The 14,063-nt window shown below is 37.8% G+C and overlaps 1 protein-coding gene across 1 annotated transcript in view; it reads left to right on the top strand.

The window, feature by feature from the left end:
- Positions 1 to 7,417, top strand: part of LOC107365706 (uncharacterized) — a 28,308-nt gene extending 20,891 nt beyond the window's left edge. The window contains exons 2-3 of the mRNA XM_015933261.3: positions 2,735 to 2,861; positions 6,558 to 7,417. Coding sequence (XP_015788747.1) covers positions 2,735 to 2,861; positions 6,558 to 6,743 — 313 coding nt within the window. The 3' untranslated portion in view covers positions 6,744 to 7,417. The remainder of the gene's footprint in view (positions 1 to 2,734; positions 2,862 to 6,557) is intronic.
- Positions 7,418 to 14,063: the final 6,646 nt, after the last annotated feature.

The raw sequence follows: 14,063 nt of genomic DNA, 5'->3' as shown, positions 1-14,063 counted from the left end.
ATTTTTGTTGCCTGTTGTTGTTAATCGGAAATTGAAATTGATTCTAATAATTTTCCAACAAAACCCCTTCCGCAGATGATGAAAGATGCTCTTTCAAGATATTATGTTGCTAAAATTGTTAAATAATTCCTTCCTACTTAGTTGGATTACTTATTGAGTGACCTTACATTGATTGGTAAACTCAACTTGAACGGATCAAGACTTGAGTTGATTCGAAGTACAATCGCCGCTAAGATTTTAAAGAAGAGTATGAGCAGAGAAAACTTCAAATCTGGCATTTTCTCGAAAATGCTGGACCTAATAAAGATTAACAGTGTAAACATGAATTTGTTTCCATCGTAAAATGAATTGAAATCTCTTGTGAATTGAGAAACTCGACAATGAAAGATAACTCATTTGAGAATCAAAACACTTTTCTGAATGTGCAAAACTCTTTCTGCAACTGAATGTGCAGACTTTCCATATTTACTGTTGAAAGGTTTTCCTTGAATTCCCTATGAGAAACACAAAAAGAGAAAAAAGAGGAATTTTCAGAGAAATAATACAATCGTAAATGGTAAACGACTTCGAAACTTACTTCGAAGTAAGATTGATGTTTATGCTCTTTAATCAATCATATTTTACTTCAAATCTCTGCCCATTCTAATTCAATAGCAACCTTACCCATGTTAAGATATTGAAATTAATTGAAAAAATGAAGAATCACATTCTAAGTCTATCGCGCTATTTCGATGATAAAATTCATTTTTCAGCACAAATCTTTAAAAAATTATTCGAAACATTTTGAAACGAAAGAAAACTTATATTGATTGTTTTCTGATCAACACTGAAAAGGCTTCGTCTCGATTCTTTCTACTAAAAAGTTTTCCCAATGATTTTGACATTTTCTTCAACTTGGCTGACGAGCATTCAATCAAAACGTTGACCATTTTGACAGGTTGAGACTCTTGGTTTGATTAGCCGAGAGTTCATTATTTTGAGTTCACAATTGTTTAGCAATCAATTCAATGCTCAATACTGTCAACCAAATGTTTTCTCAGTGTTCATCTTCGAAAAGTCTCATCATTCGAGATTTACCTGGGATTAATGTAAAGAATCTTTCAAGAGTTACTCGAAAAGATAATTAGTTTTCATGGATGGACAAGGTCAATGAGCACTTTTACTCAAAAAGAACAATGCAATCTTGAACTATTTCTCGAACTTGTAATTTCTTCTACCTCAAATTCAGAATTGTTGAGTTTTCAAAGATTGCTTCTAATGACTCTTTAGTTGATGTTTGAAGTGTTTACCATTTTCATTCTTGTTCAATCCTTTTCTTGGCTTTAACTATTCTTACATATATTTGAATAAAAAGATTTACAGTATTTATTTAGCAGCACCTAATGTAAATTCAAACTCTATCAGATTAGAGCATTCGATGATCAAAAATTTAGTTTCAATATCTATTCATTTCAGTACAGATGCATTCAGTATGTTTAATCATAATAACTTGCCTTTTGCATAATTCAATGGATTATCATAAAAAGGCTCGACTGATGAAACATTCATTGCAATGTCGTGAGGCTAAAAAAGGCAACCTTTTGCTTCATCTTACGTCTGGTCAAACTTTGAACTTTTCCCTTCTTTTGATAAATCTCTATCGACGAGTTAATATTGACATTCAAATAATTCAATGACATCTTTTCTTGACACTATCAAAATGCAAAGAAAAAAATATTAACATGAAAATTTCGTTAACCATTCATGTTGACTTTCATCGAGACTAAATAAATCTCGAAAAAGTTTATATGGAAAAAAGTTAAGCATCAAACTTCATTCAACTCCAATCAACTAGTTAAAAATTCATAAACTCAAAAATCGAAATAAATGAACAAAATGAATTCATTTTCAATGGAAAACAAGACAATGTATTCATTGACTCAGAAACTTCATGAGATTAAAATAATCAACTTTTTTGCATAATTCTTGGTCAGTCTGAGCTTTCAATATAATTTAATATTCATGGAAAAATGATGAATGAAATGGATCAATGTTGAGCTGATTAGCATTCTCAGCTCATGCAAATGATAATAAAATTTCAAGTCGACAAAGTGTATTGTATTAGATGAAAGAGTTTGAGAAACGTTGGAAAAATTGTCAATCATGAACGTATGTTTTAACAATACTGTCGACTCTTGACCAACAATTAGTTAAAGTCATGAAACATGAAACATCGATTCAATGGATAACACTTTATTGATAAAGATTGACACAATCATGAAGCATCTTTTATGGGAAAATATCAAGTTGACCAAACTTGACATTACAGGGATTGACTGGGACTGATGAGTTTCATTGCAGTTTTAACACATTGACTGATCGATGGATAATTCAAGGATTTTTTGCAATCAATTTGATTGATTAAAACCTTGTAATCAATCAATTGTTTTAGTCTGAAATTCACTAAAATGATTAAAATTTCAGACTTTTTGCAGCCAGCACTGTGTGTTAAATGAAATTTTTGCCATTGAGCCATGTCATGTCACCTTGTAAAAAAGTTGATCTAATTGAAAATTCGTTTTTCTCCTTTCCTTTCATCTTCAATCGACTTTTTTATCATTCAAATTGGATCCTGTTAATACCATGTTGACGTAAACATTGTTACACTGGAAATCTGTTTTCATTGTTTATTTCATTTGTACTCAATGACTCATGGAATGAACAAAAAATTCAATCTTTCTCTTGAAACTCAAAGAAATTCAATTTTTTGTAAAATCTTGCCTCTGGGACTTCCTTTTGATATAACTGAACGTGGAAAGGATGGTAAACTCTATCAGATTCACATCAAAACTCAATCGGCAGATACAGTTTTGTACATTTCGGTAAGTAAACTAAAGTTTCAATATTTCTCTCAATGCTGTATGAAAGATGAACTTGATACTCTCAATGCTTAAAAATGATTAACAGTCAACATGATTAAATTGCAAACTTGAGGAAACATCACAACAACCAATTGAACCAATTGAATTTACAGAGTGAAATCATGAGCAAGTTTCACTCCAGTTTGCCCAGAAGAAGAAACTTTTTCACTGTTACTCCAATGTTGAGTATGATATTATTAGACTGTTATCTTGAATAAGTTTTACTCCAAGTACATTATCATTGTAAACAGTTGACTGATTCGGACTATTGTTTATTAGCCAAAATTATTGACTGGGAATCATCAAAGTATTACAATTGGAATAACTCGATAAAGTAAATGCTTTGCTCTCCTTTTGCTGTTTACATCACAATAAACTGTAGTAATACTTTGAGATTAATTTGAGCAAATAGTGACATTTGTATGCAGCTGAGCTATCATGAAATCTCAGATTTCCTTTTAATAATGCTAATAAAGATAATGATAATGATGGTAATAATAATGTTGCTTCTCAAGGGAATGATTTGGAAAATGTTTTTTATTATATTTTTATAACATTAGAATGTTAAATAGATTATCTCACTTTTTTTCCTCTTTGATTCTGAAAATGAAAATTCCATTTGGGATTTGAACGCATTTACCTTGAACGTTTCCCGTTTCCACCGAGAGAATCATATTATTTGGTATTACGGCTTATATTTGTGTTAACCCATTATTCACAATTACATGTAATTTGTTTCTCATATTAAATTATTTTCGGTATCAATTTACTCTCAATTGTGCGTTTCAATTTTCTTCATCTTTTTTTCTGTTCCACTTTTGTTTCTTTTCCAATGCTAAATCTATCATCTTTCTGATCAATGTTTAGGCTTGAATAGACCAGAATATGATCAGATGAATGTTTTATCAAGAGTAAAAGATTCACAGGGTAAATGGATTGCATTGACTTGTATAGTATGACTTGATTTCATAGTCACGAGTTTCACTATAGACATCTATTGGCTTAGTTTCGCATTATTTTTCATCGTGCTTTGATAAAAATTTTCAATGAAAGTTTCTAGCCAAAGTTAGGTTTTAAAATAAAAGTTGATGCTTTCATGAAAGTTGGCCAAGATTTTATACATTTATTTTAGCCTTTGATAAAATGACCAGTAATTTTATAAGGGATTGTTAAATATTTGTCTCAATTCATTTTACACTTTGTAATTTACGCCTTGTCCCTCAAGCTTTCCCTCATTTTTCATTTTTCATTTTCCTTTTTTATCATAAACAATAATAAACTTTCATGTGTAAAGTAGTGTCTTGACAATCAAAAAAATTGTTCATTGAAATTGATGAGTCTCTAATAGATGTGCTAAAATTTTTAAGTGCATTGTGTTCCTCAAAGATATAAATAAATAAATGGATATATTTATACTGACAACTACGCCTGATTAGATAATTTTAGACTTATTAAAAATGATTTTAAGGAAAATGCCCAAAATTCAAACCCAAATATCTTAGGAACCACTGCATTTCCAGAAAAAGTATCATAACTCAACATGCTCTATCCAATGATACATCTCTCATTCAAATCCGTGTTAGCCATGTCGTGCACTTCCCTTGTGAGTCACACCAGTTTCGTTGCTTTAAATCTCATTCCTTTGGTGGTTTGTTGGTAAAAGTGGCAAGCTAGTGATTCAGTGGTCAGTAGATCGTTACTCTATCTGACCCGTCTTATAATACGGACCAAGGAGTCTAACATGAATGCAAGCTGATCAGTCTTATTTAGGCTTGAAAGGCGAATTGAAAGAAATTGTTATGATGTATGCTTGAAAAAGTATACCGCAATATAAGCCCGTGATAGTAATAATCCTTTACCTAGATTTTTGTGAAGCACTAGATATATGTTAGTAATATATAGTAGTTAGTAGAGTACTCGAAGTTCGAAATGTTTTCCTGAAAAAATATCGATCGTTTCGAAACTAAAGTTAAAAAATTGATGCAACCATTTGTTACTTATGAAACCCTATTTCTTATGACAAACTCAACTGGCTAATAATTTTAAACAACTGGTACACGTTAAAATACATGTACTCTTCATTTCATTTTACGGTCAATTCTAGCTAACTATTCTTTAATTGATATCTTATATCAACTTGCATTCCCTTGAAATCATCATGAAATCAAATTCTCTACACTCTTGTTACCAAGATTAATCAATTTCATCCGTGTGAAAAGGAATTCCCAGTGAGAAATAAAAATCGGAAAGCAAGAATAGAAATAAAGATTCTTTAGTTAGATGAACCATCTTTCATTCAAGCTTAATATTATTGTTTGACTTGCTCTAAATATTATTCCCTGTTTCTAGATAGCTGTAAGCTAAGTAAAGAAATTAAATTACGACAAACAGAAGAAGCACTATATTAATTATCTGCTTTTTCTTACAAACCATTTATTGATGACTTTCGAATCAAAAGCCATTCTGTAACGATAAAGCAAATGTAATTTTGCATCGCAATAAATATTACTTTATTAATCAGTGCTAAGAAAGGAGAAACTATTCACGAACCAAGTTCATGTTTATTCAACAAAGAAAAACATGGAATCTAAAATCAACTCCAAGTGGTTCGATAAACAGCTACAGGGAATGAATAATGCTATTCCACTGGAATAATCTCAAGAAAGTTTTCCTTCAAAACACATCAGTAACCATTAATCCTTTAATAAATTTACAGTCCAATAATCTGAGTAAATCATTTGTATGCCATTGATATTCAAATTGTGGTGAAGTCAAGGTTTACTTGACTCTACAATTTGTTTCTTGATAAGTGCGAAAAAAATGAGAGACGAAAACATCTGAACATTCATTAAATTTTTCTTGCAATTGTCAATTGTTTTATTTTCTTGGAAAAAGGTAAACACTAAATTCAATCTTGCTTTGTATCCATGTTAGCTCCAAGGCAAGGTATAAGATTAGTTTAAGCAAACACATTCAAGTCAGTTTAGAGTAAACATTTGAAAAGGAATGTAAGCAAAAGAAAAAGTTAAGAATGTTTTGATTCAAACAAGAAAGATGAACGATAAAGATGGAGTTGAATTGTACAGAAAAGGAAATGAAACAAAGCGTAGTCTTGATTCAGGGGAATACAAGAAAATAGAGAAAAAAGCCACGAAAAAGTTATTATATCGGTCACTTTTACTCATCATTGACTAGATAAATATCATCATTCTGATAAAAGGCATTATATTTGCTCTTGGAATATCAATTTCTTTTATATCATGAGATTAGCTCATTCACTGCACAATTTTTTGTAACATTTCAACTCTTTGAGGTAAACATTGATTTTCTGAGTTGAAAGTGTTTGATTAATATTTAGATTTATATTCATCAATCAAATTGTATGACGAAGAAGAGTGTAATTTGATCATTCACGCACTAACTTTTCAAATATCAAGAGACATGAAAGGTATGTTTGTGAGAAATGAAAAAAACGAATTCGAGTTAAACTTTTTTAGGCCCGATTATAACTTAAGTCTTTGTAGTAACCAATTTTATTGTTTCAATAACGATAATTATCCTGACGCTTTTTATATGAAATTAATATTATTATTCCGAGTCAATTTTTATTTTGAACAAAAACTAATTGATTTAAACCTGCTTTTTGACTACTTACAGGCTGTCGTTGCTGTTTACGTTCTGGTTGTAATTGTTTTACTGGCAACCCAATTTTTGGAGCGAGGAGGAAATCGTCAAAGTCGATTATCGATTCCGTTCAAGAAAAATACCTTTCTTCTTTGGGACTCGTCTGATGGAGCAAATTGTTCGTTAGAGTCTATGGATGATGACAGCATTGTTGTCTGACTGTTATCTGTGTTTAGTTTTGCATATACATTCATGTAAACTGTTGGCATATCATTTTACAGTTTGAAGAAAGCTGAAAAAAATGTGGAAATTTGAATAAAATTATTGTAAAAAATGAATGGACAAGGAAAGGAAACGAAAAATTTGTGAATATTGCAATGGGAAATGGTATTTATGCCATTTGGACAAGTTGATTCTCATGAAGGTGCACTAAGCTTAAATATATCACATATTTTGATTAGAAAAGCTTTTTGATTTATCCGTTACAGCCCTCGAGTTTCATTTAGTTTATTGGTTTGAAATTAAAATCATTTTATAGCTCACTTCGAATGGGCAAAGCAAATTGTTTTTGATGATTATTAAAAATATGCTTCATATACAGCTCGGAATTTTATTTTGCGTTGATCCAAACGAAAATTGCTGATTTATTCACAGTCGAATGCTTGTTCTTTGAGTTGAGTTCATATTATTATATTAAGTGGTTCATAAATTGGTATATCTATCCTTTAGTGCACCTTTTGAAATATTGCCTATGAGTTGGGAATTCAATCAAATTGTCCGAGAGCTTAAAGTCATTCGAGATGAAAATGAGACCGTCAACAACTAATTTACTGTATTTCTGCTAATGGGCTCAAAGGATTCTTCCCGCAATTAAAATATTATTTAATGTTTAACTGTTGTTTCATTTTTTATTGCTAGAAAAAGTCATTCTAACTTACCGTTAATCCGACTGGCGAACTTTTAGTAAAGTTATCATCGGAATTTCAGCGAGTTAGGCATGATGTCTTGGATAGGAAAATTATACATAAAGGGTGAACTGTTGGTAAAGTCTCATAAAGTTTTTGACATTTCAGCAGGTTAAGGATGTCCTAGAGAGACAGATAATAGTGCATATTAATCTCGAAACTTTGCCTTTAAATTTGATACATAATCCATCGTAATTAAATTCGACATATTTTCTTAAATGGATGTAACATTCAAACATTAATTGTTTAAATTGAGAAAGAGAAATGGTCAAAATTATTCTCCTTTTTCTTTATTCTATCTATTTGTAAGGAGTATGGGTAAAAATTCTGACTTTTGAGTTAAGAGTTGCGACTTTAAATATCTAACGAAACGGTTGATAGAATCTAAAATCCGTTCGATCTTTAATGTAGGCCAATATGCGAATTATTCAAAAAAGAAGTTTCACATGACTGTCGACACCTGGGGCCCAAAGCGGGAGGTTTGTCCGTTTAGAATAGCAATCTGGTTTGAAGCAACTAACGATGCCTGAACAAAACTGATAACGTTTTCAGATAGAGCATGAAAAGTTATCTAAGTTATTTTATTTTAATAAGAAAAAAATTGCCGAAAGTCGAGAAAAATGCATCCGAAGTTTCAACTTTGACCTCGATTTTATCAAAAACTGTCACTTGGAGAACTTTTTTGATAGCACTAATAGACTCAGTTTTACAGCCTCTACAAATATCCAACGTCGCAACTCTTAACTCAAAAGTCAGAATTTTTACCCATACTCCTTCGCAAAAATATTACTCCGAATTTACATTTTTGATCACGCTTCAGTTAACTAAACGATACTAGAGTTTGTAATATTTTTCCGTAATCACTCCTTCTGCATCAATGCATGAATCGATGCTGATATTGAAATGAAACAAAACATTATGAGAATAGTTGCCAAAACTAAACTTTATTTCTCATGATTATTAAAAATCCATACAGAATATTAATAGCAAACACAGGTCTTTCCTGCTTCATTTGTAAACTTGGAGTACATTGATCGTGAACCAGATCCTTGTCCTGATGAACCTGAGCCAGATGATCCTGAACCTGAAGCTGCTCCTGATGAAGCTGCTGCTGATGATCCTGAACCTGATCCTGATGATGCTGAGTTAGGTGAGTTACTGGTTGATGTTGATGTTGTTGTTGGTCCTGATGATGAATCTGAAGCTGATGCTGCTGATGCTGCGGCTGCTGAACTTGAAGCTGCTGATGATGATCCTGATCCAGTATTTGATGCTGGTGCAGGTGCAGATGATGAGTCTGAAGCTGCTGCTGCTGAACTTGATGCTGCTGATCCTGAAGCTGCTGATCCTGATGAACCTGAACCAGATGATCCTGAACCTGATGAACCAGATCCTTGTCCTGATGAACCTGAGCCAGATGATCCTGAACCTGAAGCTGCTCCTGATGAAGCTGCTGCTGATGATCCTGAACCTGATCCTGATGATGCTGAGTTAGGTGAGTTACTGGTTGATGTTGATGTTGTTGTTGGTCCTGATGATGAATCTGAAGCTGATGCTGCTGATGCTGCGGCTGCTGAACTTGAAGCTGCTGATGATGATCCTGATCCAGTATTTGATGCTGGTGCAGGTGCAGATGATGAGTCTGAAGCTGCTGCTGCTGAACTTGATGCTGCTGATCCTGAAGCTGCTGATCCTGATGAACCTGAACCAGATGATCCTGAACCTGATGAACCAGATCCTTGTCCTGATGAACCTGAGCCAGATGATCCTGAACCTGAAGCTGCTCCTGATGAAGCTGCTGCTGATGATCCTGAACCTGATCCTGATGATGCTGAGTTAGGTGAGTTACTGGTTGATGTTGATGTTGTTGTTGGTCCTGATGATGAATCTGAAGCTGATGCTGCTGATGCTGCGGCTGCTGAACTTGAAGCTGCTGATGATGATCCTGATCCAGTATTTGATGCTGGTGCAGGTGCAGATGATGAGTCTGAAGCTGCTGCTGCTGAACTTGATGCTGCTGATCCTGAAGCTGCTGATCCTGATGAACCTGAACCAGATGATCCTGAACCTGATGAACCAGATCCTTGTCCTGATGAACCTGAGCCAGATGATCCTGAACCTGAAGCTGCTCCTGATGAAGCTGCTGCTGATGATCCTGAACCTGATCCTGATGATGCTGAGTTAGGTGAGTTACTGGTTGATGTTGATGTTGTTGTTGGTCCTGATGATGAATCTGAAACTGATGCTGCTGATGCTGCGGCTGCTGAACTTGAAGCTGCTGATGATGATCCTGAACCTGATCCTGATGATGCTGAGTTAGGTGAGTTACTGGTTGATGTTGATGTTGTTGTTGGTCCTGATGATGAATCTGAAGCTGATGCTGCTGATGCTGCGGCTGCTGAACTTGAAGCTGCTGATGATGATCCTGATCCAGTATTTGATGCTGGTGCAGGTGCAGATGATGAGTCTGAAGCTGCTGCTGCTGAACTTGATGCTGCTGATCCTGAAGCTGCTGATCCTGATGAACCTGAACCAGATGATCCTGAACCTGATGAACCAGATCCTTGTCCTGATGAACCTGAGCCAGATGATCCTGAACCTGAAGCTGCTCCTGATGAAGCTGCTGCTGATGATCCTGAACCTGATCCTGATGATGCTGAGTTAGGTGAGTTACTGGTTGATGTTGATGTTGTTGTTGGTCCTGATGATGAATCTGAAACTGATGCTGCTGATGCTGCGGCTGCTGAACTTGAAGCTGCTGATGATGATCCTGATCCAGTATTTGATGCTGGTGCAGGTGCAGATGATGAGTCTGAAGCTGCTGCTGCTGAACTTGATGCTGCTGATCCTGAAGCTGCTGATCCTGATGAACCTGAACCAGATGATCCTGAACCTGATCCTGATGATGCTGAGTTAGGTGAGTTACTGGTTGATGTTGATGTTGTTGTTGGTCCTGATGATGAATCTGAAGCTGATGCTGCTGATGCTGCGGCTGCTGAACTTGAAGCTGCTGATGATGATCCTGATCCAGTATTTGATGCTGGTGCAGGTGCAGATGATGAGTCTGAAGCTGCTGCTGCTGAACTTGATGCTGCTGATCCTGAAGCTGCTGATCCTGATGAACCTGAACCAGATGATCCTGAACCTGATGAACCAGATCCTTGTCCTGATGAACCTGAGCCAGATGATCCTGAACCTGAAGCTGCTCCTGATGAAGCTGCTGCTGATGATCCTGAACCTGATCCTGATGATGCTGAGTTAGGTGAGTTACTGGTTGATGTTGATGTTGTTGTTGGTCCTGATGATGAATCTGAAGCTGATGCTGCTGATGCTGCGGCTACTGAACTTGAAGCTGCTGATCCTGAAGCTGCTGATCCTGATGAACCTGAACCAGATGATCCTGAACCTGATGAACCAGATCCTTGTCCTGATGAACCTGAGCCAGATGATCCTGAACCTGAAGCTGCTCCTGATGAAGCTGCTGCTGATGATCCTGAACCTGATCCTGATGATGCTGAGTTAGGTGAGTTACTGGTTGATGTTGATGTTGTTGTTGGTCCTGATGATGAATCTGAAGCTGATGCTGCTGATGCTGCGGCTGCTGAACTTGAAGCTGCTGATGATGATCCTGATCCAGTATTTGATGCTGGTGCAGGTGCAGATGATGAGTCTGAAGCTGCTGCTGCTGAACTTGATGCTGCTGATCCTGAAGCTGCTGATCCTGATGAACCTGAACCAGATGATCCTGAACCTGATGAACCAGATCCTTGTCCTGATGAACCTGAGCCAGATGATCCTGAACCTGAAGCTGCTCCTGATGAAGCTGCTGCTGATGATCCTGAACCTGATCCTGATGATGCTGAGTTAGGTGAGTTACTGGTTGATGTTGATGTTGTTGTTGGTCCTGATGATGAATCTGAAGCTGATGCTGCTGAACTTGATGCTGCTGATCCTGAAGCTGCTGATCCTGATGAACCTGAACCAGATGATCCTGAACCTGATGAACCAGATCCTTGTCCTGATGAACCTGAGCCAGATGATCCTGAACCTGAAGCTGCTCCTGATGAAGCTGCTGCTGATGATCCTGAACCTGATCCTGATGATGCTGAGTTAGGTGAGTTACTGGTTGATGTTGATGTTGTTGTTGGTCCTGATGATGAATCTGAAGCTGATGCTGCTGATGCTGCGGCTGCTGAACTTGAAGCTGCTGATGATGATCCTGATCCAGTATTTGATGCTGGTGCAGGTGCAGATGATGAGTCTGAAGCTGCTGCTGCTGAACTTGATGCTGCTGATCCTGAAGCTGCTGATCCTGATGAACCTGAACCAGATGATCCTGAACCTGATGAACCAGATCCTTGTCCTGATGAACCTGAGCCAGATGATCCTGAACCTGAAGCTGCTCCTGATGAAGCTGCTGCTGATGATCCTGAACCTGATCCTGATGATGCTGAGTTAGGTGAGTTACTGGTTGATGTTGATGTTGTTGTTGGTCCTGATGATGAATCTGAAGCTGATGCTGCTGATGCTGCGGCTGCTGAACTTGAAGCTGCTGATGATGATCCTGATCCAGTATTTGATGCTGGTGCAGGTGCAGATGATGAGTCTGAAGCTGCTGCTGCTGAACTTGATGCTGCTGATCCTGAAGCTGCTGATCCTGATGAACCTGAACCAGATGATCCTGAACCTGATGAACCAGATCCTTGTCCTGATGAACCTGAGCCAGATGATCCTGAACCTGAAGCTGCTCCTGATGAAGCTGCTGCTGATGATCCTGAACCTGATCCTGATGATGCTGAGTTAGGTGAGTTACTGGTTGATGTTGATGTTGTTGTTGGTCCTGATGATGAATCTGAAGCTGATGCTGCTGATGCTGCGGCTGCTGAACTTGAAGCTGCTGATGATGATCCTGATCCAGTATTTGATGCTGGTGCAGGTGCAGATGATGAGTCTGAAGCTGCTGCTGCTGAACTTGATGCTGCTGATCCTGAAGCTGCTGATCCTGATGAACCTGAACCAGATGATCCTGAACCTGATGAACCAGATCCTTGTCCTGATGAACCTGAGCCAGATGATCCTGAACCTGAAGCTGCTCCTGATGAAGCTGCTGCTGATGATCCTGAACCTGATCCTGATGATGCTGAGTTAGGTGAGTTACTGGTTGATGTTGATGTTGTTGTTGGTCCTGATGATGAATCTGAAGCTGATGCTGCTGATGCTGCGGCTGCTGAACTTGAAGCTGCTGATGATGATCCTGATCCAGTATTTGATGCTGGTGCAGGTGCAGATGATGAGTCTGAAGCTGCTGCTGCTGAACTTGATGCTGCTGATCCTGAAGCTGCTGATCCTGATGAACCTGAACCAGATGATCCTGAACCTGATGAACCAGATCCTTGTCCTGATGAACCTGAGCCAGATGATCCTGAACCTGAAGCTGCTCCTGATGAAGCTGCTGCTGATGATCCTGAACCTGATCCTGATGATGCTGAGTTAGGTGAGTTACTGGTTGATGTTGATGTTGTTGTTGGTCCTGATGATGAATCTGAAGCTGATGCTGCTGATGCTGCGGCTGCTGAACTTGAAGCTGCTGATGATGATCCTGATCCAGTATTTGATGCTGGTGCAGGTGCAGATGATGAGTCTGAAGCTGCTGCTGCTGAACTTGATGCTGCTGATCCTGAAGCTGCTGATCCTGATGAACCTGAACCAGATGATCCTGAACCTGATGAACCAGATCCTTGTCCTGATGAACCTGAGCCAGATGATCCTGAACCTGAAGCTGCTCCTGATGAAGCTGCTGCTGATGATCCTGAACCTGATCCTGATGATGCTGAGTTAGGTGAGTTACTGGTTGATGTTGATGTTGTTGTTGGTCCTGATGATGAATCTGAAGCTGATGCTGCTGATGCTGCGGCTGCTGAACTTGAAGCTGCTGATGATGATCCTGATCCAGTATTTGATGCTGGTGCAGGTGCAGATGATGAGTCTGAAGCTGCTGCTGCTGAACTTGATGCTGCTGATCCTGAAGCTGCTGATCCTGATGAACCTGAACCAGATGATCCTGAACCTGATGAACCAGATCCTTGTCCTGATGAACCTGAGCCAGATGATCCTGAACCTGAAGCTGCTCCTGATGAAGCTGCTGCTGATGATCCTGAACCTGATCCTGATGATGCTGAGTTAGGTGAGTTACTGGTTGATGTTGATGTTGTTGTTGGTCCTGATGATGAATCTGAAGCTGATGCTGCTGATGCTGCGGCTGCTGAACTTGAAGCTGCTGATGATGATCCTGATCCAGTATTTGATGCTGGTGCAGGTGCAGATGATGAGTCTGAAGCTGCTGCTGCTGAACTTGATGCTGCTGATCCTGAAGCTGCTGATCCTGATGAAGCTGCTGCTGATGATCCTGAACCTGATCCTGATGATGCTGAGTTAGGTGAGTTACTGGTTGATGTTGATGTTGTTGTTGGTCCTGATGATGAATCTGAAGCTGATGCTGCTGATGCTGCGGCTGCTGAACTTGAAGCTGCTGATGATGATCCTGATCCAGTATTTGATGCTGGTGCAGGTGCAG

The sequence above is a fragment of the Tetranychus urticae genome, chromosome 3 (genome assembly GCF_039701765.1).
Source record: "Tetranychus urticae isolate SD_2017Ah chromosome 3, NJAU_TeUrti_SD_1.0, whole genome shotgun sequence".
NCBI classification, from domain to species: Eukaryota; Metazoa; Arthropoda; class Arachnida; order Trombidiformes; family Tetranychidae; genus Tetranychus; species Tetranychus urticae.
This window is presented reverse-complemented; position numbering and strand designations above follow the sequence as displayed.